The sequence below is a fragment of the Dipodomys spectabilis genome, unplaced genomic scaffold, assembly GCF_019054845.1.
Source record: "Dipodomys spectabilis isolate Male_0828 unplaced genomic scaffold, ASM1905484v1 ptg000032l, whole genome shotgun sequence".
NCBI classification, from domain to species: domain Eukaryota; kingdom Metazoa; phylum Chordata; class Mammalia; order Rodentia; family Heteromyidae; genus Dipodomys; species Dipodomys spectabilis.
The window spans coordinates 1,236,889-1,263,225 of record NW_024870709.1 but is presented as its reverse complement, the minus strand read 5'-3'; the positions used below and the strand labels follow the sequence as shown (position 1 = coordinate 1,263,225).

The following is a 26,337-nucleotide window of genomic DNA, read 5'->3' as shown; positions in this document are numbered from 1 at the left end:
GGATCTTCTTCAATCTTTTTGTTCCTTCATTTACTAATTAAATTCACTTGTCATTGAGTGTTTATTCTGTGTCCTGGATTGTACAAAAATAAGAGAATTGAGACTGGAAAATTATAGCTTGGGTTAGACATGCAAATGCCTATGACAGTTTAATTATAGCTAAAAGAATGGTAAGGGGCCCACAATTATGAGTCAGGGTCAGCAGATAGAAGCCAGTGCTTGTGTTGAGACACAAAAGATGACAGAGAGACAGCGTTTGCATTAGAGGCCTGGGACTTCAGTAGGATTATGGGGCATATTCAGGGAGCAAGTTCAACAAGTGTGTAAGAAAGGACAGAGAAGAGAGACGCAGAGGAGATTAGCAATGAAATCGGTGTAGGTTTTGTCCTATGGTTTTGATAAAGTTTCACTTCTGAACCAAGTCAAATTTATATTAGTAGATGTTAAAAGCCATATTTCCTACTTTTGTTCGGCAGGGGGCTGCTCTTCCTTGAGATGGCCAGTTATCATAACTTACTTAAGGGACTGGGAATGTAGCTGAGGGGCACAGCAATTACCGCGCCTGTGTGAGAGAGAACTCAGGTGAGTTCAGCCTGCAAAATCACAACAAAAATTGCGTGCATAATGGAATTCCAACAATCCTTGTAGACATCAATAATCCACACAAATGCCTTTGTTCACAAATGCCTAGAAATCTAACACTACAAAATACCATCACGTTTCAAATGTTCTTTAGTCCCCCTCCCCTCTCTTTCTCAATCTGCCTCAAACACTGAGCAGCAATGAGTTGGAGACGGCACATCTGGAAGGCTTCTAGATTCTGAATACAGGGCAGTCACCAGGGATGAATGCATAAGCCTCCACCTCTGCTCTGCAGCTGCATTTTCTGTGACAGATTTGATCTTCATCCCATAAATCCAATGTGCTGACTTGCTGCTTTACATAGTGCTGATCCCAATTCTGAAACCCCTTTAGAATGTGAGAAGTACTAAAAGAAAGTATCGTGAAGTTTCAGAACTGAGTGCCTTATTTCCAAGAAAAGCTGCTCCGTGGAAAGTTTGGTTGAGGTATATGTACTGTGCTAAAGCAACAACTGCATTTTCTCCTTGGTATATTTTAGTTCATGCCATAATTCCCTCCATGCTACTCTGGAATGTGGTTCCTCTTTATCCCTACCATCCACCATTCCATCTTCTCACTAAGTTCCTATACCCAGCCAAAGCTAGCAGATGGCATGGTAACTCCAGAGACAAAAGTGAATGAGAACAATGGTGACAAAGATTTCTGATGTATTCTCCTCACATCCTTCCTCCCCCCCCCCCCCCCCCAGCTGTGGAGCCTGAGAATGTAGAATTTAGCTTTTCAGAGTAAATATATATAAAGTGCTTTCTTGCTTTCAACATAGTCCCTCATCTTGGAACTCATTATTTCCTTAAACATGTCCAAATGTGGCCTGGTAATTTCACCCTCTTATGCAACTTAAGTACAAGCAAAAAGGTACTTGGAGTGCTCCCAGTGTTTGATCTAAAGCTATCACATAGCTTCTGCCTCTCTTTGCACTAGTTTGAGATGAAAGGGAATCAACTGTTTTCTTGTTAAAGATCAAGGTAATCAGGATGGCGATTCAGGACATAACCATGATCGCTGTGGGGAGAAGAGGCCATGTGATGTTTTTCTATTAGGCACAGTATGTCAGATTTATGTAGCTGTCAGACAGAGCATTTCATTTCATGCCAATTTGTAATTTCTTTGTTGTTGTTGCTGCTGATTTTCAATTCCTGTCACCATCCTCAGTAAACTGAGTGGAGCTGTCACATACAGTGTTGCTTTCCTAAGGTAAGAGACTTGCTAATACTTTCAAATTCTTACCATGTTCCTGCACGGTTCTTCACAAGTACTGTCTTTATCCATTATCTATACAATGCTGCAAGGTAGATGGTTTTATGCCCCCATTTTACAGATGAAAAACCTTAGACACAGAGAGGTTAACTCATTCTGATTAGATTGCTCATTGCAGTAATGGAGCATACATTTAAGTCCAAGCAGAACAGGTTTAGGCTACAATGAGGTGGGAGACACACAAACACAAAAATTTAAGGAAGAACTCTTCTTCAGCCTTGCATAAGTACAGAGTTCACACGTGGGAGTGGGTACTTCCTTAAATCGCACCCTAGTCCCACCTTAGAAAGCAAACTTGACTTGAATCCTGAGTCTTAATCCTTACATAGGCTACCTATTTTGTCCTTACCCTTGTGGATGAGTCATCATTCAATGGTTAATAAATTGAGCAGTAGAAAGAGAATCTGTAGATGATAAAGAAACTGAGAGAAATAGAGTTCAAAGGAAGACCTTTCCAGTGCACCTGGTAGGCATTCTTCTCTCATACCATCTCCCCTCCTGTGTGTCTCACTTGTGGCTTTTCCTCACCAAACTCTTCTCCAGTAGTGAGAGGGAAAATGAGACTGAGAATATATAGACCTAGGTATCCTACAGAGAAAACCCTAGAACATTTCGTAGAATACAGTGCATACTCAACTGAGCTTGGCTGCTCCAAAGATTTTATTTCACATTATGTAGACTGAAAATGCCCTAAGGTCTATTTTGGAGTAGAAGATAATCCAAGGATATCAGAACAGGTTATTCAACCTGCCTCAGAGAACAGGAGAAGGGGACAGCTGTCCAGGGTTCCGGGACACTAGCCAAGAACTCCCCTCTCTCAAATACTTAGAAGATCCTTCAGTGTGCTCACCAGGTGTTGAATAGGAGTCGACTTTTCTCTCTAGTTGGCAAAGGTCAAAATAATCACTGTACCATTAAGATACAGAAGTCCTTGGTGCAGCTCTGACTAGCCCAAGCCTTAGGAGTCCACTGGGATCAAGGCCTGACAATGTGGGGAGTCTCTCCAACATCCTGTTGACTTAATTCACCCTGGAATAAGACTCCATTGAGCTGTTAGCTCAGTGCTAATGGCAAGTGACTTCACAGAATGAAGGATACTTGCAGTCATGATCTGGCACCTTCTTGGAACTCAGAGTATGAGAAAATTCCTGGTGGAGATGACGATCATGAAAACATGCTAACACTGAGATCTGAGAAGACTGATTGACAATGACTTCTCCTGTTAGTTGCTACCACAGGGGAAGCCCACACCAAAAAGGACAAATCAGCTGTGCTCAACTCAAGTGAGAGCCGGGCAAGGCGGAAGCAACATGTACCTCTTTGATCAAGTTCATAAATCTGGGTCCGAGGCGCCATGGCTTGTGTCGGTGGCACTGTAGGGAGCTGACCGTCAGTTGTGAGGCCCGATGGGAGGCAATGGCCACCATGTAGACCGCGTCGTACATCAGAGCTGCTTCTGTCTGTGAAATCAAACGTAGAGCACATCTTGAATTCCCTCTACACTCTCCTTCCCTTGCTACCATCAGCACAGGGCCTGCTGCCAGCCTTCCCCTTTGCCTTATCTCAAAGACCACCTATTTTTTCAGCTGAGCAGTTTTCACTCCCCAATAGCTATTTTCCTCCTTACACTCCACAGTCAAGTCATACTGCTTTCCCCTTTCATTTGCTGGGTCCATTTCTCACACCTATAATCCTGGTTACTACTCAGCAAGCAGAGATTAGGATCACTATGGTATGAAGGCAGTCTGAGAAAAAGGTGAGGGAGACTTTAATCTCAACAAGTAAGCTTGGTTTGATGTATCTTCCTAGTCATCCAAATGATGTGAGAGGAATGGATGGGAGAACTGAGGTCTGCGTTGGCCTCAGGCAAAACCCATAAAAATCCTACTCAAAATCTTAACAAAAACTGGGGACATGTGATTCAAGTGGTAGAGCCACTGCTTGGTAAGTGGGAGGCCCTAGATTCAAACCTCACAACCAACGAAAGAGTAAAGACAATCTACATTTAGCAAGAAGGTCTACTAATGCTAATATTGCAATATCTGAAATCATTCTCATCACTTATCTCTAGTTATTTACCTAGGGAATCATTTAATCCTGAAAGTAAAACCAGGAGATTTCCAGGAAAGGACACTTGTTCCCTTCTCTCTCTATTTGTTGTGGAGGCTATAGAAATCAAGTTCAATGGTGATTTGGGGGAGATGCTGAGCAACAGACAAGTGGATCACAATATGCTTGTTTGAGAAAGTTACTAGTCTTCTTTGGGGCATTGCTTCTTTTGCTTTCTTCATAAATTTCCTCTCATTTGCAAATTTTTACATAATCCTCACAGCATTTTATAAAATATACAGCCCTGTGGGTTTCTTTGGGGGGATAAAAATCTCATAATACTCTCACATTTGACCAGAGGGCTTTCATTCCAACTTCAAATAGATTAGCTCATTTAAAATTCTCAACAACTGCTTAAAATCATCAGCAGAACACATAGATAAAACTGTTTCACCATGTGGGAAAACTGACCCCGGGACAGGATATTGATTTGCTAAGGGCTGTATGTATATAGCTGATAATGGGCAGAGTGAAACCGACAGGGCAGATTATAGAATGAAAGTGACTACATGGTTTTCCTAGTTGCTTTTTTTTTTTTTTTTTTTTTTAACACATTGGTCTGTGTAGTCTTTCCTTGGTTTACATGGGGGAGGAGTTGGTTGGTTTTAAGACCTCCTTTGGATATCAGAATATGAGTATGTTTACATCTCTCATATAAGATGGCTTAGTATTGGTGTATAATTTAAATAATTCGATCATTCACAGTAACTCATCTCTGGATTACCTAATATCTAATACAACATAAATGAAGTGTAAAGTGTTGACATGCTATATTGTTTATCAGGAAAGAGCACAAGAAAAAAAAGTCTATACATGTTTACTACAGGTGCATTTTTTTTCTGCAGTATTTTGACTGAATCTGTAGAAGCAGAGCCCTGAGGATACAGAACAGTAACTTTATCCATTCACTGAATGATTGGTTTGGTACAGAAATGTAAAGAGTGAGATTCCAAGGATCTCTAGAAATGTCTGGAAACTTAGTGAAGAAATGAACTTGACTTTCTCAAGGCTGCTTTCATACTGGTATGAGCAATAAAATGATTCAAAATTGTACATGTGATCAGAGCTTTACAAATCCACGGAAGTAAACCAGTTCTTCTAAAAGTATAAAACTTCTTGACAGAAGATGTTCTGTTAGATGGGCAGATGCTCATTCTAACTATTTTATAGTGCTAATAAACAGCCAGTGCATTTCCTCCTCTTTTCAGTGTTGCGCTGGAGGGCTGCATACTGAATAGGAACTCTCCAGTCATCTTTGGTAATATGTAATGTAATAGAAATTGGCCTAGGTTTCAAATATTCTTCCAAATGTGTTTTGGTTCACATTTTATACATATTGAAAGCTGGATGAAATCTCACTGCTCAGTGCCCCTAAGAAAAACAATCATGAAATAATCATACAGAAAGCTAGCTGGCTTCCTTATCCCCCACACCAATACATATTGTTTTGGTTATCATAACAATTTTAATTAGAAGTTTAACTCAGGAAATATAAGTGCTTAACTCCCACACATTCCAAAGGAAGAACTGGCCCTTGGCTGGCTTCTGGGAGAAATCATTTAAGCCCTTGGAACCCCTATATGTGTCTTTGTAAACCTGGGGTCTTCAGTCAGGCCATAGAATTTATTCCAGTTAACAGTGTGACTATGGTGAATGTCTATTTTTATTGGCCTGAGACTCTGGCCTCAGCATGCCGAATTAGTTTTGCTTCTAGATGGGCTGGAGACTAAGGGAAATCATGTGACCGCTCTATCATTGCTAGTCAACATATTCCCCTATTAAAATCTCAACTGTAGTAGCGAACTAACAGGAATTCCACCCTCACTACCAATTGGCTAGTTTTATTCTCTGTTGAGACTTGGCACGGCAGGAGCATGGTAGTAAAGGTAAGAGGACTGGTATTTTGTCTTCAGGGGCCCCACCTGAAGATCACAAGTCTGTGGAGTGGATATTACCAAGGAAACTAAAAGTGGTGATGGAAGCATTGCTCATCCTGAGCACCTCAGCACCCAGGAGACAGGAAGAGGCACCCACAGTGAGTGGAATTAGTAACTAGGTTGGAGAAGGTGGTGTGGAGAAGGTAGTACTTAGAATCTAGAAATTCAGTAATTAGGGCAGCAATCTCAGTAGGCCCACTGGGGCTTGGCTGAGAGGTAAACATAATTTGAGTGTCAATAAATATTTAGCAGCCTTCAAAAAGGAGAATGGAAAACCAGCAAAGAAGACTGTACAAAACACACCTCGATGAATCCATCGTCGTACAAGTTACACAAGTGGCCAGCTAAGAAGCCACTGAGACAATACAAAAATGGGCCTTTGTAACTAAATAATGACATAAATGAATGAGAAAAGAAGGCAGAGTAAGGATTAATTTAGAATGATTTCTGTCCTTGTATTGGCAACATAGCAAGTACCAAGTACATGCTGCAGAAGCTTTTCACGTGTTATCTAATTTGGTTAGCAGAATGCCACCGTAAAATATTATTACACACATTTTCAGACCAACAAACAGGCTCTGAAAGGCGTCACACAACTTTCATAGCTTGTTTAGTAAGATAGAAGATATGGCCAGGACACAGAGCCAGGTTTCTGCTGCCTGAGACCTTCCTTTTTCTACTAGTCCAGGGCAGCGCAGCCTCAAAGTAGTCATCCTAAGATGTCTTCCGCCTGGACTATGATTATAGGAAACGGTTCATGTAGGAAAAGAGGATAAAGCTGCAGACAGCTTCATACTGTGGATGTGTTTGAGCAACCAATGACAAATCAATGTTCTGCTGTCTCTTGGACTCCTGGGCAGTATTGAATCATACACAATTTTGGTCCACAATCAGAGGAGAATTCATCTGAGAGTGAGCCAGTCCATTACTGTTGTCTGTCCACAAAAGCCAAGAAATTGAATCAGCTCAAGTACTAAGAATAATTTTAACACAGTGAGAAGAAACAAGGTAGATTTCAAAAAGAAAACCACTCGAAACATCTGACGTGTTAATTAACATGCCAGGTGATAAAATAATTTATTTTAAATCTAAAGATGTTTTTAACAGTAAATTTTACTGGTTTAGCAAACCATCATGATTCAATAACAGTTTCTTCATTCAATTTAGCTCTATTTTTAAAGTCAATTCTTTTAACTAAATCTATCTTTCAGTCAAGATTGTTTTTGAACCTGGGCATGACTGATTTCTCTATTTTCAGATTTAGATATGTTTTGACATGTATAACCATAATCTTCAGGGAGTTATTAGTATATAAAGTTCTAAGAAAATTTTAATAGCTAAAATGTTAAAACATAGAAAATAGATGAGTATGTGGGATGTCAAAACACATATTTTTTCTAAAGCATTTTCTAATTCCTATATTGTATGTTTGTATCTCATGTCTATAAACCTATAAATGTATGTGGCACATGAATGAAATAACCATGAGGGGGTTCAGGGGTGCTCTCTTGGGAGATTATGCATACCATTGGGGTGAAGACAATTCTCTCCTTACAACTTGGGCAGTGGTTAGCTTAGAACAAAAGTATTAAATAATTGTATTATTTTTAGAATGACTTCTATATTCATTAATCATGCATATTTCTTATTTACAGGGACTTTCATGAGAATATTTCAGGGCTACATGTATACTTTTCAGCTAACAATTTGACTTTCAGTGGAAGTTAAACATACATTTATTTGATGCATTAATGTCTTTATCTATTGCCAGTCCTGGGGCTTAAACTTATAGTTTGGGCACAGTTCTTGAGTTGTTTATGTACATGGTTAGTGCTCTACCACTTGAACTGTAGCTCCACTTCTGGTTTGTTTTTTTTTTTTCATGATCCTCACATCTTAGCTTCCCGAGTAGCTAGGATTACAGGCATGAGCCACTGGTGCCCAGCTTAATATTTTTATTAAAATATGTATTTATTGAGGATCAGTTATGTGCCAGCTTTTTAGGCTGGGGATCGAGTAAAGAAAGATAACGTATATATCTTTATGAAGCTTATAGTCTAGAACAGCAAATCAAAACAACTAATCAACTTATAAATGGAGAATAAAATATCTGTGCAAAAAAAATAAAGCAGGTGGGAAGAGAGAGAATAACAGAGAGGAAGCTACCATAATGCATATCAGTTTGTAGAATGCTTTTCTAGTGAAGTAGCATTTGAGCATCGGATTATCATGGTGGGTTCTAGGCAGTGTGGCAACAACTGCTTGATGTGCAGTATCTTAGAGACTGATGGAGTTTTTTATCCTTAGGGTAGAGAAGAAAGAGTTAAGATGTCTTAACATTGGATCTGGACTTGGGCTGTGTGATGAGCTCACTTAACTCTATGCTGGATTTATTGGACTTGTTTTTTGTCAACCTCTGACCTCTCTCCAGGATACAGGTTCCACCCCTAAATTAGTCATATTCAGGTAAAACAGAAAAGATTGAAATGCAGTGAAGAGTCTGGATAAAATAATACTGGTTGGAGAGCAGTTTTGAAGCTGCATATGTGCATGGCTGTTGGATCTGATTTTCAGTAAATGCTATACACTATTGCTTTCCCTTGTCTAATGTTGACCTGACCTGGCATAAATCATCCACTGCATTTACAGCACTGTGGTGAAGCACCTCTCCTGGTCTGTTAAGTGCTTATTTATCCTTTCATAGTTCAGAGTCATTGTAACAGCAGCAAGAAGTCAGCCTGAAAACCTTCTCTTAGGCTGGCTGCCCCTGGACTGAACAGGGTGTCTTCTAACCCTTGGGCTTCCCGATGAGGATGCCATCAGCTGAGGCCATTAGCAACAGCGCCAGGGAGTGCAGAATTCCGATGACACAGAAGCAGGCTGAGCTGGTAGAGGAGCCCTGCCCCACTCTGTCTAAATCACACAGTTGTGTTACCTTGTTCTATTGTCCTCTTGGTCTATGCGGACAAACTCTTCTATAAACTCAGTGTAATTGAACACAGACTCCTTTTTTGTAAATTAAAACATACTGTGATATGGATTTCATGTTTGACATGATAACACAATCTCTGTGAAAGCAGCTTCAAACTGTGGCATGTCAAATGCCAAGGCTGCTTGGGTAGAGGCTCATCCTGTGGTAGAAATCTTGACAGACAGCAAAGAGATAATGTTTTTCTCATACATGTGTGTGTGAATATATATGCAATATGTATGTATTATATACAATGAGCATATCTCATTTAATATAAAAGTATAAAATATATACATTAAGGATATAGAAATACATATTATATTTAATATAATAAATATATCTCTATATAGGTGTATATGTATTATATATATATATTTATAAATCTGGTATTTCCCAGGACATTCTCTACTTGCTTTTATTCAAAGCAACACTTTAAATCACCGCAAGGCTCATTTGTTCCAAAATGCTCCCCATCATGGTCTATCAGATCACTGTGTGTTGTCAAAGTTATTTCAGGTTTGCAAAAAAAAACAAACCAGTCAGGGACTCTGAACATGGGACCATCCAGAACCACTTAACTCATTCATTTATTTCTCCTTTTCATTTCTTCATCACAGTGAAAAGGAAAAAAAAAAAAACGAAATCCCCAGTTCATTTCTCAGTGAGATGATATCCTTTCAGTTATCAGTAAATTGCATCTTAAAAGCAAGAGCGCGTCTCTGGATGATGGGACAGAGAATGAAATACTATGCCAATTTAAAATGCTATTACCTGCTCGCTTTCCCCAATCTTTCCCCTTAGGTACCACTGCTCCTCCATAGAAAGCATTTCTGTTATCATTTCCTGTTATTTTCTTCATCACCCAAGGAGCTTCATTAGAGAAATAAAGTGAGGGTGGATGCATCTGACAACTAGAGACAAACGATGCTAGCAAGGAGCTCTCTGATGAGGCTGTTTGCATTTTTTTCCTGTTCAGAAGAGTATCTCTGCCTCGCAAGGAGACAGAGTTGGCATCTGCTTCCAGAGCAGCATATGGCTAGTGCTAAGCACTGTCAGTGTCTGCAGAGGGGAGTCTGTACGTCTTCAGGACAGGAAGAACATGAACGCACAGTCTGTATGTAAATCTGGCATTTTTCCACATCTGCTTCCAATTGCTGAACTGCAGCAAGTGGGAAAGGCCATGTGGTTCTTCATAACGGTGCATAACATTCATGGGCAGATTGTTCCTCATCTTTCTGCCCCTCCCCAGGCCTCATTCCCACTGATAATCATTTCCCCTGCCTTGTCTTCATTTAACTGATGGTGAGTGGCTACTCTTGTCAACTTCTTCACTCGAGGCAAGGAGAGTTAGAAAGCTAAAAATGACAGCTTTTCCTCATAGCCAGGTATACCCTGTCAAAACCACCTGAAAAGCCTCCTTCCTCCCCCCTCTCCCAGTCATAGGTTAGCCCACCATTTCCTCCTGGTAAAGAGGCATGCAAGATCCTTAACACAGCCCCGAAAGGAATCCCCGCACGAGGCTTCAAATGACTACTCACTGTCATCATGCCATCCAGGAGCCCAGTCTCGGGTCTGGGTGGGGCCTGCAGCCTCTCCATGGACCACTTCTCAATGATGGAGGACACGTGAGGGTTGTCGATGTTAAGCAGCCGGAAGCCAGTCATGTTTACGCCGCTGTACCTGTAGAGTTCCAGATCTAAAGCAAACAAGTCCTGTGCAGTATTAAAAATAACAAAACGTAGAAACGAGTTAGCATTTTCAACGTTCCATTTGCAAATGGGAGCTAACTAGATTAAAACAAAAAAACGAGAACGAAATAGGTGAAAATTTTCACATGGTGTCTATAAAAGAATAGTTCACACTGATCTTTTTTATTCATATGCTATCTGAGTCACTCTAAGCTGGTTTCATTTTTACTCTCTCTTTCTCTCTCTTTCTCTACTATTAAGGATTGGAACAAGCCAATTCCTCATTTTGAATAAGCCATCCTCCCAAGTAGCTAGCAGTATAGGTTTGAGTAACTAAGTTTTTTTTTTTTTTTAACAGATATATGTTTATGTTTCTGGGTAAAAATGATTAAAAACAACAACCCTGCAACTGTAGAGCTGATTTTAGATAGAACCAAAGGAAAATGCTTAAATAAGCACATTTAATTACTAAGATTAGAAAAGGTGATTTCTTTAGCATATTCAAGAAGTAGAGGGAAAGTTGCTCAAGCTAAAGCGTATTTCCCAGAAACTTCTAGCATGTATACTGAATCTCATGAGTGCATTTAACATGTTAAAAATTAGTTTATTCTACAATGGGAGATTCTGTGTAATGTAGAATGAGGAATTTTCCGTGTTTATACATAGGGGATCCCTATATATGATTGGGATAAAAAAGCAAGAGAGGGAGGCGTGGATAAAAATAAGACATGTGTACTGGATTCATTTCCAAGAGCCTCTGCTGAAGACCAGCTTTCCTGGGTTCTATTGTTCACTCTCAAATTGTCCCAAACCAAGCCTCCAGAGTATAAATATCTGTGACTGGTAGAAAGTTCTGAGACCAATGACCTTCTCAGCTTGAGTAATGGCTAGACGTTCATGGTGAGGGGAAGCGCTGTACTGTATTTGCAAGCACAGCGAGATACTTAGCAGTCCCTGTGACCCCCCTTGACTGTTGTTAAGAAGGAATTGGAGGATAGCAGGCAGGTGGAAGTGCAAGGTCACAGCAGCTTTCGTTTGGGGTTTCTGCCATGTACCTCATTTCCCCATCCCCAGTTCAGTAGACAGCTACCCTCAAACCATCTATCTCATGAGGTCCTTGTATTTCTCTCTGCTATTTGGGTACTTGAATCAGGAGTATCATTTGTTGCTGTTGTAGTATAAGTATAGCAACTTCGCTGCCCATGTTTCAAATTCTTTGATTTCCCCAACTTACAAGTTTAACTTATTGATTTTATTGATAAAACTGTGGACTTTTAACTCTGGGTAGATTTTGCTCACTAGATGGTAAGGATAGATTAGGATAGAAGGAGTAATTCTGTTTTCTTCTTACCTCAGAAAGTGGAGCATGTTGGGTATCGACATGGGGTAGAGGAAAGTGTATGAATGTGTGTGTGTGTGTGTGTGTGTGTGTGTGTGTGTGTGTGTTGTGATTTCTGAAGTTAGTTGAATGGAACTCTCACATCATTTTGGTGTATTAACTGCATCAAATCTTTCTCCTATGAACTCATCATCTTTTAGAATTTATGATGTCAGAATTGCTTTTGGATATGTAAAGCTTAATGCTATGATTTCCTTAGTGGTTCAAAATGCAGAATGTGGAATGTATCTTAACACCTGTCGGTATCTAACACCTTTGACTTAACCTCAATGTCTTTGGGTACCAGCAAGACAGCCACATAACATCAAAGAATGTCAAGGTACACTTCAGTGCACATTCTAATGGATAGAGATATTGTACATAATGCTTCTTTTAGAATTGTTTGTCCTTTGATTGTTTCTATTTAATGAATATTATCCTTTCTGGATATTGCACTGATGTTCACGAGTCAAAAAAAAAAAGAAAGAAAGAAACCTACCGTTCAGCATTACTAGATGGACAAGTTTCTTAGGAAAGTAAAACAAATCTCCATGATAATATCCTGCCTTTGACATGGTGGGGTTGGGGACTAGCTTTGAAGTAAAATGTGGACATGGTTCCTATCATGTGGAATACATTTCTATCTGAGGTGCTTACCAAAGTTGTGAAAAAGTAGTGGTAGTATTCAGTCATCATACCCATGAACAAAATCTGCAAGAGAGAAATAAGGAGAGAAAATCAGAAGCAGAGTTATAATAAGAGGTAGATCATTAGTACCGTGGCTGCAAAAACTCAAGAGCATAGAACTGGAGGGCTTTTATATACATAGCCACCAGCCCAGCAGATCAGAAATCTGAGGCCAATTAGAGGCTGCTGTGGAACAAGGGCACTGACCTCGATCCCATTTTATCACATCAGACTGTGTTTGACTTACATCAAAGAAATCGGTTTCCTGATCCAGCTTAAAAATAGTTTATGCTCAACAAATCTTATCCTTGGAGTTGTCCATGATGACACCAGGTTTCATCTCTCTCCTGGATTTCTGAATAATCCATCTCATGCTTAGAATATAACTTACTGTTTTTTTTCCCTAGCTTTGGCATTTGACTTCTCTCTGGGAAGAACTCAGTAGATATTGAAATGTCGATGCTGGTATGGATGTTAGTGAAGGAGTGTATCTCAGAAAACCTTCTCCCCATCCTTTGTAGTCTTGCCCAACAAAAATAGCTAGAATAGGGAGGATTAATTTATAGAGAGAAGGATGGGAATTCTCCGCATATCTATTTCATTCTCTGTGTGTGTATGTGTTCTCTCTCCTTTCTCCTTCTCTCTCCAGCACTGAGCTTTGATCTTAGTACTTCACACTTAATAGAAAAATGCTCTACCACTTGTATCATGACCTCATCCCTTTTTGGTTTTAATTTCATATAGTGTATTGTGTTTTTGCTTAGGCTAGTCTCAGACCAAAATTTCCTATCTAAATCTCTTGTGTTGCTGGGATTATAGATGCGAACCATCATACCCAGTTTGTTTGTTGTTATGGAGCCTTGCTAATGTTTTCTCCTGGTAGGTTTCCATCCATGAGCTTCCTATTTTGGACTCTCGAGTCATGAGATTATGGTTGTGAGCCACCATGCCCAACCCTTCACATTCTCTCTCTCTCTCTCTCTCTCTCTCTCTCTCTCTCTCTCTCTCTCTCTCTCTGCTTTTGGAGTCCTTTATTTTCTGTGATCTTATAGATTTTTTAAAAGAAAATTTAAAAATATTTTTTATTGTAAAGATTCTGTACAGAAGGGTCACAGTTACATGAGTAAGGTACACACTGTCTCTTAATACTTATTCTCAGTTACCTATATGGCATCTTGATAGTTCCAAAAATTCTCTGTGTGTGTGTGTGTGTGTGTGTGTGTTCCTTTTTAAGTGAGAGAAGTAAAAGGAATTGGCTATAAAATAGGTTGAGAATATGTATATAATTTATTGACTTGTGGTCTAACTTTTGGAATACTAGAAATGGTATGACTGCAGCAGAAAAAGTTACAAATAGTCTCTTGAATCTATGCTTTTACCTTTTGGGGGACATATTAAGTACAGAATTATGCTGATACTCAAAAAAATCTTTGCATAGAAACAAAAACTCAGAAATTAAATTTTCACAGTGTTTTTCCTCTAACTTGGGTCAATTCTGAATATCCATGAGAAACCTCTTCTAGAAGTTCTTGAGTCAGTACTCCCTAGATCCCATAACTGCCCATCCTCAAATTGGAGTTTTGGAGTAGAGAATGTAAAATGGCGGTGTTACTGCTTTTGGAAAACATGGATGTTGCCATGTTTTTAGGGCCTCAATTAAAGTGTTGAAAAGGTCTAGTGAATGGTATCACAGCTTGTCAGAGATCCTTAAAAGTACCTAAAATTTTACAACCTAGAAGGATTTTTATATGAAAGGGAAGTGAGGATTCAAGAGGGAATTCACAACAGCGCATAACAAAACATCAAGACTAATCAGACCCTGTGTTGCCTCTGCCACTGTGGAATCCACAGGATATTTAGTGAAATTGTAATGCCATGAAGGTAAGACAAATGGTGGCAAGTGCTCACGATGAATCATGAGCCAATGGCACCAAAGTCACTATGGTACTAACAAGACAGGGCAGAGCATACAAAGAGATTTGAAAAGGCAGACTTGCTTTAGGGCCATCAATAACCTTTAGAGCCACGCATGGTGAGGTCTCGTTACTGGACTCTTATATCATTTGAGCTTAAAGAGCTGGCCTGCCAGGGTCAGTCAGGCACCCAATATTTCACTGTATTCACTGGATAGTGTAATTGTGCTGAAGACTACCCCTTGAAAGGGACTTGATTATGTTTTAGAGCTGGACACTGATGTTTAAAATACATTTCTGGAATACAAAGGTACCTGAGTTCATAGTTTTCATTTGAGCAAAATCTTCTTCAATTTTATTATGAAAGCTTTTGATCCCCCATGAGGAGCATTAACACCTACTTAAAAAAGAAACAGTCACTTCATTCATTATTTTTATTATTGTTTTACTAATTCCTGGAGGCAAATATCCATTTGATTTGCTTGGTATTCCATGTTAGAAATGAACTGTGAAAAGTCAGTATGTAGGTAGCCAGCAGGTATGCTACTTTTATTGCAAAAAGAGCCTGTGGGTACTTCAGGTGTGCTTCTGACATGAAGAACATTCAGTTTTTTACCTTCTCCTTCCTAGATTGGTTCAGTGCATCGTGGTTCTTACCCTGAACTTCCTAAAAATAAAATTTACAAACAAGGGTAGAGTCATTGATCATCGGCCTGCCAACTTGGGGAACACTTTAGAAAATTGAAAATCTTCTAGATAAGAACGAGAAAGCTAGTAGCCCCAAAGGTGGTACTGCTATTTTATTTTAGATTTCATTAGCATTTGAAACTTTAATGCTTCAAGTACCACTATGAAAAAAAACAAATTGTTTAAATAGAGATGTACAAGACATTATGTAGAAAAACGAACTTCACAACTTTGGCATGGGGGGGTGGGGAGAGGGGGAGATGGGAAGGGCTGGGAAAGGAAAACAAAGGAGGAGGCAACAATGCTTGATAAGAAATGTACTCATTACCCCCCTTGCCCATGTAATTGTAACCCCTCTGTATGGTATTTTCACAATAAAAAAAAAAAAACTAAAAATAACACACCCATAGCTTAGGAAAAGTATTTGCAAATCTTATCTCTCATAAAGGGCTTGTATTTAAACATACAGTACTCCTAGAACTGAAAAAAAGGAAAAGACAATAAAAGCCAAGTGAAAGGTGAAAATTCTTCTCCACAGAAGAAACACAAATGACCAATAAGAATGGGGAAAACATCCTCCTTCATTAGTTATCAGAAAAACGCAAGCCAAAGTCATAGTACCATACTGTGTTATCCTCAGAAAGCGCTCTGAACTAAACTATATAGTTAGTTCATGCTAGTGTAACAAAAATGACTACTTTTAACCAAACAGTGCCCTTCCCATTTCCAGGATACACCATCATAGTACATCATACCCTATGTTATTTCAGAATTAATTATAAGAGCCCCAAAGAGGACCAACACAAAAAACAAAGTTCTATGTGCTTATCACAGTCTATTCTGTTTGTGGAACTAAGTTTTAATTGAATAAACAGAAGATATGATGTATCTATATTAAGAATTTGTTTTCTATATCATGTTATTAAGTTGGAGATGCTATGAGATTCTTCCTTTGTTTCAATGACTGGAATTACTGCCTTCTTTTAGTCATAGTTGTAATGGTCATACAGGTAGCAGAATTAAAACTCCATGTCACATAGCCCTTGAATGGAAAAATCTAATGGTCCGATGGCTACTACTATAATATTTGGGGACACAGTTATTGATTATTAGCAATGGGCCACGAACAATTGTTCCAGATGCCATCTGATATTTTTTGCAAACCTCATGGATCTTGTTCATGATAGCATTGACCTATCTTGGTGTAGATATGTCATTCTTAATAGAAATAATATTTTGGATTTTGATGAGTAGTTAGCAGATACAGCATTGCCCAAATCATGGTTTAGGTTGTCCTCAAAGTTCGCATTGAAGTCTAGATGTAGATGACCAAAAACTAGTTCTGGGGTCTGATACCTGTGACATCCTCAGAGTCTGCCTATGAGATGCTTGGAAAGTCTGAATGAGAAACGAACATATCTGAGTCTCTGAAGAAGTCTGTATCATTTCTCAGAAAGCAAAGCAATGCTACGAAGACAGCTGTAAAAATTATTATCTGCAAGTTCTTGGCATCCATCATTAAGGTTTCACTACATGTCACAAATAATTGGCATTATGCTGCTGTTGTAGAAGCAAATGCTTAAAATAGAGCCTGGAGTTCTCGTAGGCAATTGTGAAGTGCTCTTGTAATATTTATATCGGTTTTTATTACTGCTTTTCTCCATTGAAAAATAGGTGTCTCCGAAGTTTATATTGACTCACCTGAAGTATAGTGCTTCTTTTATAGCCTTCTCAATACCAGGATGAATTCCCAGCCATCAGACATGGTTTCTAGTCAATAATTTCAAATGAATAACTTCCAAATGTGTAACATGCAATGTGACTAAAATAATAGTTTCACCTCAAGATAGAAATAAGTTCTTCCAGCGTAAGCATCTTCAAGGAAACTAGTTGAATGATCTGAAGTCTCAGAGCAGCAATATAAGATGAAATTGTGAGCTGCAGGGTGTACTTTTTTCTGTGGCAGCTGTGATACTTTCAGCCACGTTCTCTTTCTCTTCTGAGCAGGATGCTACTTGGGCCACACAATTTTTAAATATTGGTTTCCAGCAGAACTAGCTGCGTGTATGTAGACTTTTCAATAAATCTCTGTTGTAAGAAATTATGCCACCATGAATGAACTTCTTATATTTCCAAAGGAAGAGTAAATTGTAGAGAAAATGGTAGTGGATCCCAGGAAAAGGCTGAGCATGCCAAAGTTCCCATTTCTTTTGAAGTAAATGGAGTACTGGCTTTCTGAAGATGTTCATGTTCTATTTCCAGAAAGTATTAATATGTTACTTTGCATGGCAAAAGGTACTTTTCAGAGTTGACTACCTGGAGGATTTGGGGATAGGGCAATTTCCCTGTAGGATCTGAGAAGTCATATGGGAACCAGACCGGTCTCCTAAGATGGGAGAGAAGGAGGTGGGAAAGACAAAGTGGTCTGGGAATGGAAGCAGAGGGAAGGAGACAAGGGAATAGGGGCCCATAAGCCAAGAAACCAGGACAACTGCTAGCAGTTAGAAGGAGAAAGGAACCAGAGTCCTCCCCCAGAGCCTACAGAAGGAAACAGCCCTGCCAATACCTGCATTTTCAATCTCCAGACTAGCGCTTTAAGCTGCTAAATGTGTGATAATGTTATACAATAGCAAAAGAAAACCAAAGTATGTCATTTCCAAGGCTTTCTATGATTACCGTGCAGACGAATGCATATATTTCAGTGCGGTAACACCGGAATGAGGATCTCTTGCAACGTGAAAAAGAAAAATGATTGTTTTTTGGTCTGAGAATACACATTTAGAAAAATTTCTGTCCTCTCCCTAGCATAATATTGGGTGTCCGACACAAGTGCAGTCTTAAGCTAACATAAGAGAGAGCCTAAACTGGATACCATTTGCAAACCCAGCCCAGTTTCCTCCTCCTTCCACCCAAGAAAAGAAAAGTGATTCCGCATAAAGTTGGTAAATACAATCAGTTACTAGTTGGGAATATCTGTGAGTCTCACCATTTTTATAAGCAAAAGTGAAGCTGATATTGATCAATGTTTATAAAAGGAGTAGAAGCCAGTAGAGCTTAGTTTAGTTTCACAACTCAACCCGATTAGCAGAGCCATATTGAATTGTCCAAGTGCATGGCGGAGTGGAGATTTTGGAGGATAACATGAACCTAAATGACTCATACTCCACAACATGTAGAACAACATAGCAGAACAATGATAAATGAGAGACAAATCCAGTGGTAGAAAAATAATTTTTTGTGTGCTGGTTCTGGGGCTTGACCTCAGGATGTGGGTGCTATCCTTGAGCTCTTTTTGCTCCAGGCTAGCACTCTACTACTTGAGTTACAACCCCACTTCCAGTTTTGCTGGTTAATGAGAAGTAAGAGTTTCACAGATTTTGCTGTTCAGGCTGGCTTTGAGCTGTGATCCTCAGATTTCATCCTCCTGAGTAGCTTTTAACAACAAAGCATCATACAAAATCTAGGAGCTATATAGTCAACTGAGTGTATGTTACACACAGGCCAATCTTTTTGCAGTGAGTCCCTCTTTTGTAGTGGTAGTAGTAAAAATTTGACCTCAAATTTTCCTAAGATAATCTTTCAAAAGAGATGTTATAAAGCCATTCATTAGCAGTCTCCTGAAATATCAATAGCCTGCTACATCTTTTCAGTGGACAACATGATTCTTAGGGGTTTTTTGTGGGGGGGAGGGAGACTTGCTCTAGCAATTTGCTGAAAACTATCAGGCTTTAGAAAATAATTATATGCAGTCATGCTTCTCAGTGAATTATAATCACTAAGGAACTTTTTATAAACACCAATACTTAAGTCTCATTTCTGAATTTATTCTAATCTTGGGTGTGTTCTAAACATGGATAATCATTAAATATTCTCAGGGTGACTTATATCCATCATGATCAAGAATAGTTCATTTATATTTACCAAACATATTTTTTAAGATACAACAATAATGATCACAGATACTATCTGTTTAGTGAAAGAACATGTCTGGTATGGTGAAAGTTTCTTTTTACACAATTGGAAAGGAAGGGATAAACTCAATGTGTAGATTTGAGGGAGAAAACATAGTTATAACATTTATATGCATATTTGATTTAAATGCTGGGATATTTGTACTATATTAACTCTTAATTGACCATAGGAAATATAGGTGGTAGAAAAACCATTAAGTCCCAGTGTACTCCCAGAAGCTGCAACCCGCCCCACCCCCCCACAGCTATATCTATCAAGCAAGAGAGCTCAGTAAGTTGCCCATTCACTTTTGTATTTTTTGATAATGTTGTAGTTTGAAATCAGGGCTTCACATTTCCTAGGCACATGCTATCACACTTGAGCTATGCCCTCATCCCTTGTTGGTTTAGTTGTGGGTTGTTGTTGTTGTTGTTGATTGGATACCCGTGGCAGACCATGATCATGATCCTTCTACCTATGCCTCTTGAATAGCTATGCTCACTTATTAGAGTACCCCACCATATCCGCTTGTTGGTTGAGAGTCTCACTAACTTTATGCCTCAAACTACAGTCTTTTCTGCTCTATGTCTCTCAAGTAGTTGGGGTTATGGTTGGGAGCCAACACATTCAGTCCTCCATCTACTTTTTTTTTTTTTTTTTGGGTCCGGTTGTGGGGCCTGAACTCTGGGCCTGGGCACTGTCCCTCAGCTCTTCAGCTCAAGGCTAGCGCTCTACCACTTGAGCCACAGCACCATTTCTGGCTTTTTTCTTTTTGCTTATGTGGTGCTGAGGAATCAAACCCAGGGCCTCAGGCATGCAAGGCAAGCACTCTACCACTGAGCCACCTTCCCAGCCCACCTCCATCTACTTTTGAGGGAATCTCCTGTCCAGAGGCTCCAAAGGTGCTATAAGTCTTGGAAGGTGCCTCACTTGCTACTGTGCATCTACAGGAATCCAAACCTTCATGGGCTTCTGGTGTGACATCTGTAGGTGTTAGAATTTTCTTATGATTTTTGAGTACATTTGGAGAGTTTTGGGAAGACCTTTAATCTCCTTTGTGGATACATTTCCTTTAAGGAAGGACAGAAGAACTGATAGTAGAGCCCAGTTGTGGAACACTCAATAGGAAGATAAAGTCAGATGTTTTACTTAAAATAAGCAGCTTTTGAGACTCCCTAGAGGCTGCCTGGGGAACTGGAGAGGAATGGAATGAGTGATAGAGAGACCGATTGTACAGTCCAGATAGAAGAGAGTACTGGAGAAAGGGAGATTGAGTCTAAGGTACATTCAAAGGGTGGAATCTTCAACAAAATTGTTCAGTTTGGAGAGAGGTGATGTTAACACAATCCATCTGGATTCCTAGGTTTCTGTCTTGTATAATTGTATGGCATTTTTGGCTTCCCCCAAAAAAGCATCAGGGAAGGAGAAACTGTGAAGCGCAAGACCCAGATGTACAGTCTGCAGAAATTTCACATCATTCTGCTTGACCTTCATCACAAAGGAAGACTGGAACACTTGGCTGGGAGAAGGTCTAGGACCTGCTCTTGTACAGTAATATCAGATGTGGTGCAAGGAGACAGAGGTAGGGTCCAGAAGCACCAGTTTTAATGACAATGAAAATCCATAACGTGTGGAATGTCTTCTGTATCAGTACAGGCTTGATGCCATGTCTTCATTGTCACACGCTGCTCAGAATTATGTGAAGCACACACTTGTACATTCGTACATTCTTCTTCTATAGAAGCAGAAAAGAGCTAATCTTCAAGTCTTGCACTAAATGAGGCTCACACACAGTCCTTCACTTGGCACGTGAAAACCCTCGAAAAGGGTTTGTGCATGTGGCACACACCTATAGTCACAGCATTCCACGGGCAGCCCCAGGAGGATCATGAGGTCGAGACCAGACTGGCTTAGAGAGTGAATCTGAGACCAGTCAGGGCTACCTGATGAAGTTGGGTCTCAAAACAAATCAGCCTTCCACAGAAATGTTAGCTGAAGAAAGGTGAAAATTCAAGATAAAAGTGTGGCTAATAGTCCTGAGGAAAGTAGGAAGGAAGAACTCTGGGGAAAACTCTGGCATCTTTGAAAGACTGAAGATTAATGTATTAGAGGACCTTTTTAAGCTTTTAGGTCTGTTGGTTTTCATGAAAATCGGGTAGATGCTATAAGACTCGTTGCAACAAAAATGTATATTCAGGCCTATCTCAGTTTTAAATACGGCTGCAGTATATTGTTAAATTAAAGGATTCCTTAAATCTTAAACTTTAAATCCTTAAGCCAAAGGATTAAGATGTACTTCAATATATTCAGCCTTGATTTTTTTTCAAGAAATTTTTCTGATATACCCTTATTTCTATAGTCAGGATACTTCTTTTTTTATCTTTTATTAAAGCTAAATTTTCATGTGGCTAGAATTAACTATCAGAATACATACATATATACATACTTATTTATATAGATAATATCTATTTACTTATGTTTTTATCTGTCATCTATGTATTTATCATTAATCATCATCATACTTATATATGATTTATTTTGTCCCTTAAAACAAATTAAGCACATCTTAGTCCTTCTATAGAGGCTTTTAGATTTCTTATATGAGTTTCCTGCACAATAACAGTGTACTTAATGAAATTTTTTTTTGTAGATTGTTGGTTGTCCACAAAGATCAATCTGTTTATAGATCTATATCAATGTATTTCATATTTATGAATTTCTTCTTAGAATTAAAATTCACTATAAGTTTGGAGACTGAATAGACTTTAATATCAACTCAAGAGAAACATAATTAGGATGAGAATGTACTGCCAAACTAATTGTATAATGTACCATAAAAATTATCATCCAGTTAGCATAAATTGAAATCATCATTAATACATTGTTAAGTTTTTTAAATAGTTTTTATACACAGATCTTTTCTCATTTCATTTATTTTTTAAAATCTTATTGTCAAGGTAATATACAGAGGGGATACAGTTACATAAGTAAGGTAGCGAGTACATTTCTTTCAAACTTGTTACCCCCTCCGTCATTTTTCTCCCTCTTTCCTGAGATTTTTCCAAAGTAATAACCTTATCAATTACCTGACTCGAAGATTGTCAGAGGATTTGAGAAAATTTTTGAACACTGTTTGACCAGAAATGTACTCATTTCCTTACTTATATAACTGTAATCCCGTGTACACCACCTTTACAATAAAAAGGAATGTATGATTTAATTATTTTTGCAAGTCACTGCAAATTCTGCTTGTCTAGATTCTAGTGGAGGACCTTTGAGCACAGTTGCATGTTGAGGATTGGTGCTAAAAAGATGCCTAGTCAGTAACCCTACGTATAGATGTGTGATTGTGTTGAAGAGGAATCAACTGACTTGCCCAAAAGAGCTTGTCCAGAGAATCTGACATACTCAGGCAGATTGTGTCAGACCATAGTCTGGCATTACTGTTCCCCCATCCACTTTATAGGACCTGGAGATGTATTTTTCTCATCTCTAATGGGATATGTGAAGCAGATAAAAAGAAACCATTCCAGTCCGATGTAAAGCATATGCTAGCATAATACACACCAAATAAATGGTGTTATTTTACTAGGGAAAGAGCAATATTCACAACTGCAGATCTCAGGCTTCAGTCTGAGATTCTATTCACAGTCTCTTTCTAGTTCAGAAAGTAATTTCAAGGCTTCAGACCAGTTTGTAGGTAGTGGATAATTATACTCCCAGGACATGCACTTTCAAGGTTTCTTCTTCTTCTTCTTCTCCTTCTCCTTCTCCTTCTCCTTCTCCTTCTCCTTCTCCTTCTTCTTTTCTTCTTTTGCCTCCAGAAGCAGAGATTTAGATTTGAGTTGTTATTGTTTTTACTGTTTTATCTTATCACCTCAACAGAAAAGAACTGACTGAAAGAAGAAATGTCTCTGCTATATCTGAACAGCATTATCTTCTTGGCCATGCAGCTGTTGATAGACAACATGTCTTCAGGCCTTAGGGAAGGTAGACAAGGCAGGATGCTCAAGCGTGAAATGATACAACTGCATGTCAGGAGTACGGGCCAGAGTAAGATGTGGTTTTTCATTGCAAAAAGAATCAGCCTTTTATTATTCATAACAGTAGCAAGACAGAGTGTTTTCCTTCTAAGTCCTAAGATAAATTTTGGATTCTTGTCTTACTACCTACAGGCTGTGTGACATTGGACAAGTTATGAAACAAAGTTTGCTTATAATACTTAAATGACTGGTGCATTAAATTTGTTTAGCACAATGCCTGGGATATGTAAGTGTTCACAAAAATAAAGCTGCTGAGAAGGTTGGCGTGTTCTAGTGTTTACATTTAGTAAGGATGGATTTTTAAATTTTTAAGTGAGGAGTCAGTGGCTCATGCTGTCATCCAAGCTACTAAGAAGGCTGGAATCTAAGAATTGAGGTTCAAAGTGAGCCCATGTAGACAAATCTGAAAGCCTTTTATTTCTAGTTAACCCACAAAAAGCCAGAAGTGATAATGTGACTCAGGTAATAGAGTGTCAGTCTTGAGTAGAACAAGCCAAGCAAGTACGCAAGACCAAGAGTTCAAGTCCCAGTACTGTCACAATAAAAAGAAAACAAACAAAAAAAAAAGAAAACATCTGCTTGCAGCTTTGCATTCTCTTAGCATAGTATAGCTCTATGTGATCTGATGTTTCTATCCTGAGAGAGGAAGACGAATAGTTGCTTCTGTCCTGAGGAAACGTGGAATTCAGCTTCCCTAATCACCTTTGTTTACACTCATCACAGCCAGTGGGCACAACATACATGAGAAAAGAATCAACGCAGAAAATTATTTGATTAATCAGCGTTGCCATTAGACTTCCTAGCTGAGAAGCCAGGCCTTTAAAAAAAATACATTTTCTCTTATTTTTACATTTGCCTTATTTTTACATAAATTGAAAGAGAACAAACACAAAGAAAAGAACTGCATGGGCACACAGATGCGAATAGAAGCAATTTATTTCCATGCTAAATGTTTTATGGGGACTAATGGGTCCATTCAAGCTTAATAATCTTGCCACAAATGTTGAAAATGACCCCCTCCCCAACACCTTTCTTCATGAATGATGGAGCAAGTTGCATGAGTTGGAACCTGTGTTCAGGCTCAACCACAGGTAGCTCTCCAGCTCAGGAAATTGGCTGAGTTCCTCTGCTGCTTCCCTGCTAGATGGAGCATGGAGGGTCCCCTACTCTCCATCAGAAAACCATTAGCACACAGGCTACTGTTCTGGGAAGAATGACTTGCTTACCCTTTCCTACTATAAGAAAATGATTCACTTTTCCAAAGGACTAACTTTCATTTCCATAGGCTCTAATTTCTTAATAAGGTCTGATTTTGGAGAGGATTAGAGCCTTTCTTTTGAGGGAACTCAGGCACCAAGGAGAGACTTGGCAGAGTTGGGAGCATAGCATGCTGAATGAGGTAGAAGTGATTTATGGAGATTTGATGGATGGAACTTAATCAAATCTTGATATTTAAACCTTGAACTGATTTTTGGGGAAGCAATCTTTTTTTTATTGGTTGTGGGGCTTGAACTCATGCTCAAGGTTAGCACTATACCACTTGAGCCACAGCACCACTTCTGATTTTTGAGTCCTTAATTGGAGAGTCTCACAGGGACTTTTCTGCCTGGAGCTGGCTTCAAACCAAGATCCTCAGATCTCAGCTTCCTGAGTAGCTAGGATGACAGATCTGAACCACCCAGTTATTTGCCCAGCTGGCAAATAACTTTTTAAATTGTGCTAGAAAACATCTAGGTCTGGGAATGTGGCCTAGGGGTACGGTGCTTGTCTAGATTGCATAAAGCCCTGGGTTTGATTCCTCAGTACCACAGAAACAGAAAAAGCCAGAAGTGGTGCTGTGGCTCAAGTGGTAGAGTGCTAACCTTGAGCAAATGAAGCTCAGGGACAGTGCCCAGGCCCTGAGTTCAAGCCCCTAGGACTGGTAACAACAAGGACAACAATAAAAAATCTAACATAGATTCCCATTCAAAAGAGATATATAAGACACCTAGGAAGTGTCACATTATATAGTTGGAGCTGGGGACTTGTAGGAAAAGACTAAGAAGGCTTGTCCTTTTTGAACTTACCATCTAGCAAGAATTTCAAACAACTCATGAGTAAATGTCTTAACTACCTATTTTTTTATTAAAGTTATGGAACAAACTAAGCAAAGTATAGGGGGATAGGAAATGAGAAAGGCTCTCCTACTTTTATTTTTCAAGAGATAATCATAAAGCCAACTTTGGGGTAGAAAGAAGTTTTCTAGACTCTGTCAAGGGGGGATCAGAGAGACTGTGATATAGTAAGAAGATGTGTTACACCAGACTGGATATGGTTAAGGAAGGTATTGGAGGTCCCAGTGCTAGAAAAGAAAGAAGCAGGGTCAGATCTTGCATTAAGACCAGGCCTAGTAGAAAGGCGGTGAAATTAATATGATCACTAAGCTTCATTTTTCAATCTCCAAAGAAGATTAACACTAAGTGTGTCAAGTGTTAATGTATCAGTTAAATGAGATGGTTGTTTAATACCCAGAAATGAGCTGGAAGGGTCTAATACCTTTCCTTTCCTCCTTTAAGCTCATCTGTGTGAATGACAGTAGGTGTGTAACAGGCAGTAAAGTAAGATGTCAAGCAGTGGTGGGAAACGAGAGGTAGGCAGGTAAAGGAGAGGTAGCTTGCTTTCTTTCATCAAGACATCTGCTGGCAGGTGGTTCAGGGGTAAGCTGAGGAGGAGAAGACACCAAGTGGCTGGCTGGTTGTTGGGGAGCAATTCTCTGACTATAGACATTTCTGAAGACAGTTTGTTCATCTGAAAGCCTTGCTTCTCTGGAGCATAATCAAGTCTTGACATTTGAATTCCAAACTAATTTTTTGGGGAAATAACTTTTCAGATTCTCATCATATAGTACTTGTTCAATATGAATAGAAATAATTACTTTGCCAAGTGATTAGCATGCCCAAGAATAACTATAGACTTTTCTCCCTTTTTTAACTTTTAGATAAATGTCAAATACCTTCTTTAAAGTGCATTTAATTTCTTTTCTTTTTTCTTATGAATCATTAAGACGTGGAAAAATATGATAGAGGTGCAGGGAA

General features: G+C 39.1%; 1 protein-coding gene across 9 annotated transcripts in view; it reads right to left on the bottom strand.

Annotated features, from left to right (window-relative positions):
• The window catches only part of Grik1 (glutamate ionotropic receptor kainate type subunit 1), a 342,565-nt gene that overhangs the window by 90,541 nt on the left and 225,687 nt on the right, over positions 1–26,337 (bottom strand). For all 9 annotated transcript variants that reach the window (XM_042676852.1, XM_042676855.1, XM_042676851.1 and 6 more), the window contains 3 exons: positions 12,640–12,693; positions 10,455–10,628; positions 3,216–3,359 (listed from right to left, as the gene is read on the bottom strand). In XM_042676852.1, coding sequence (XP_042532786.1) covers positions 3,216–3,359; positions 10,455–10,628; positions 12,640–12,693 — 372 coding nt within the window. The remainder of the gene's footprint in view (positions 1–3,215; positions 3,360–10,454; positions 10,629–12,639; positions 12,694–26,337) is intronic.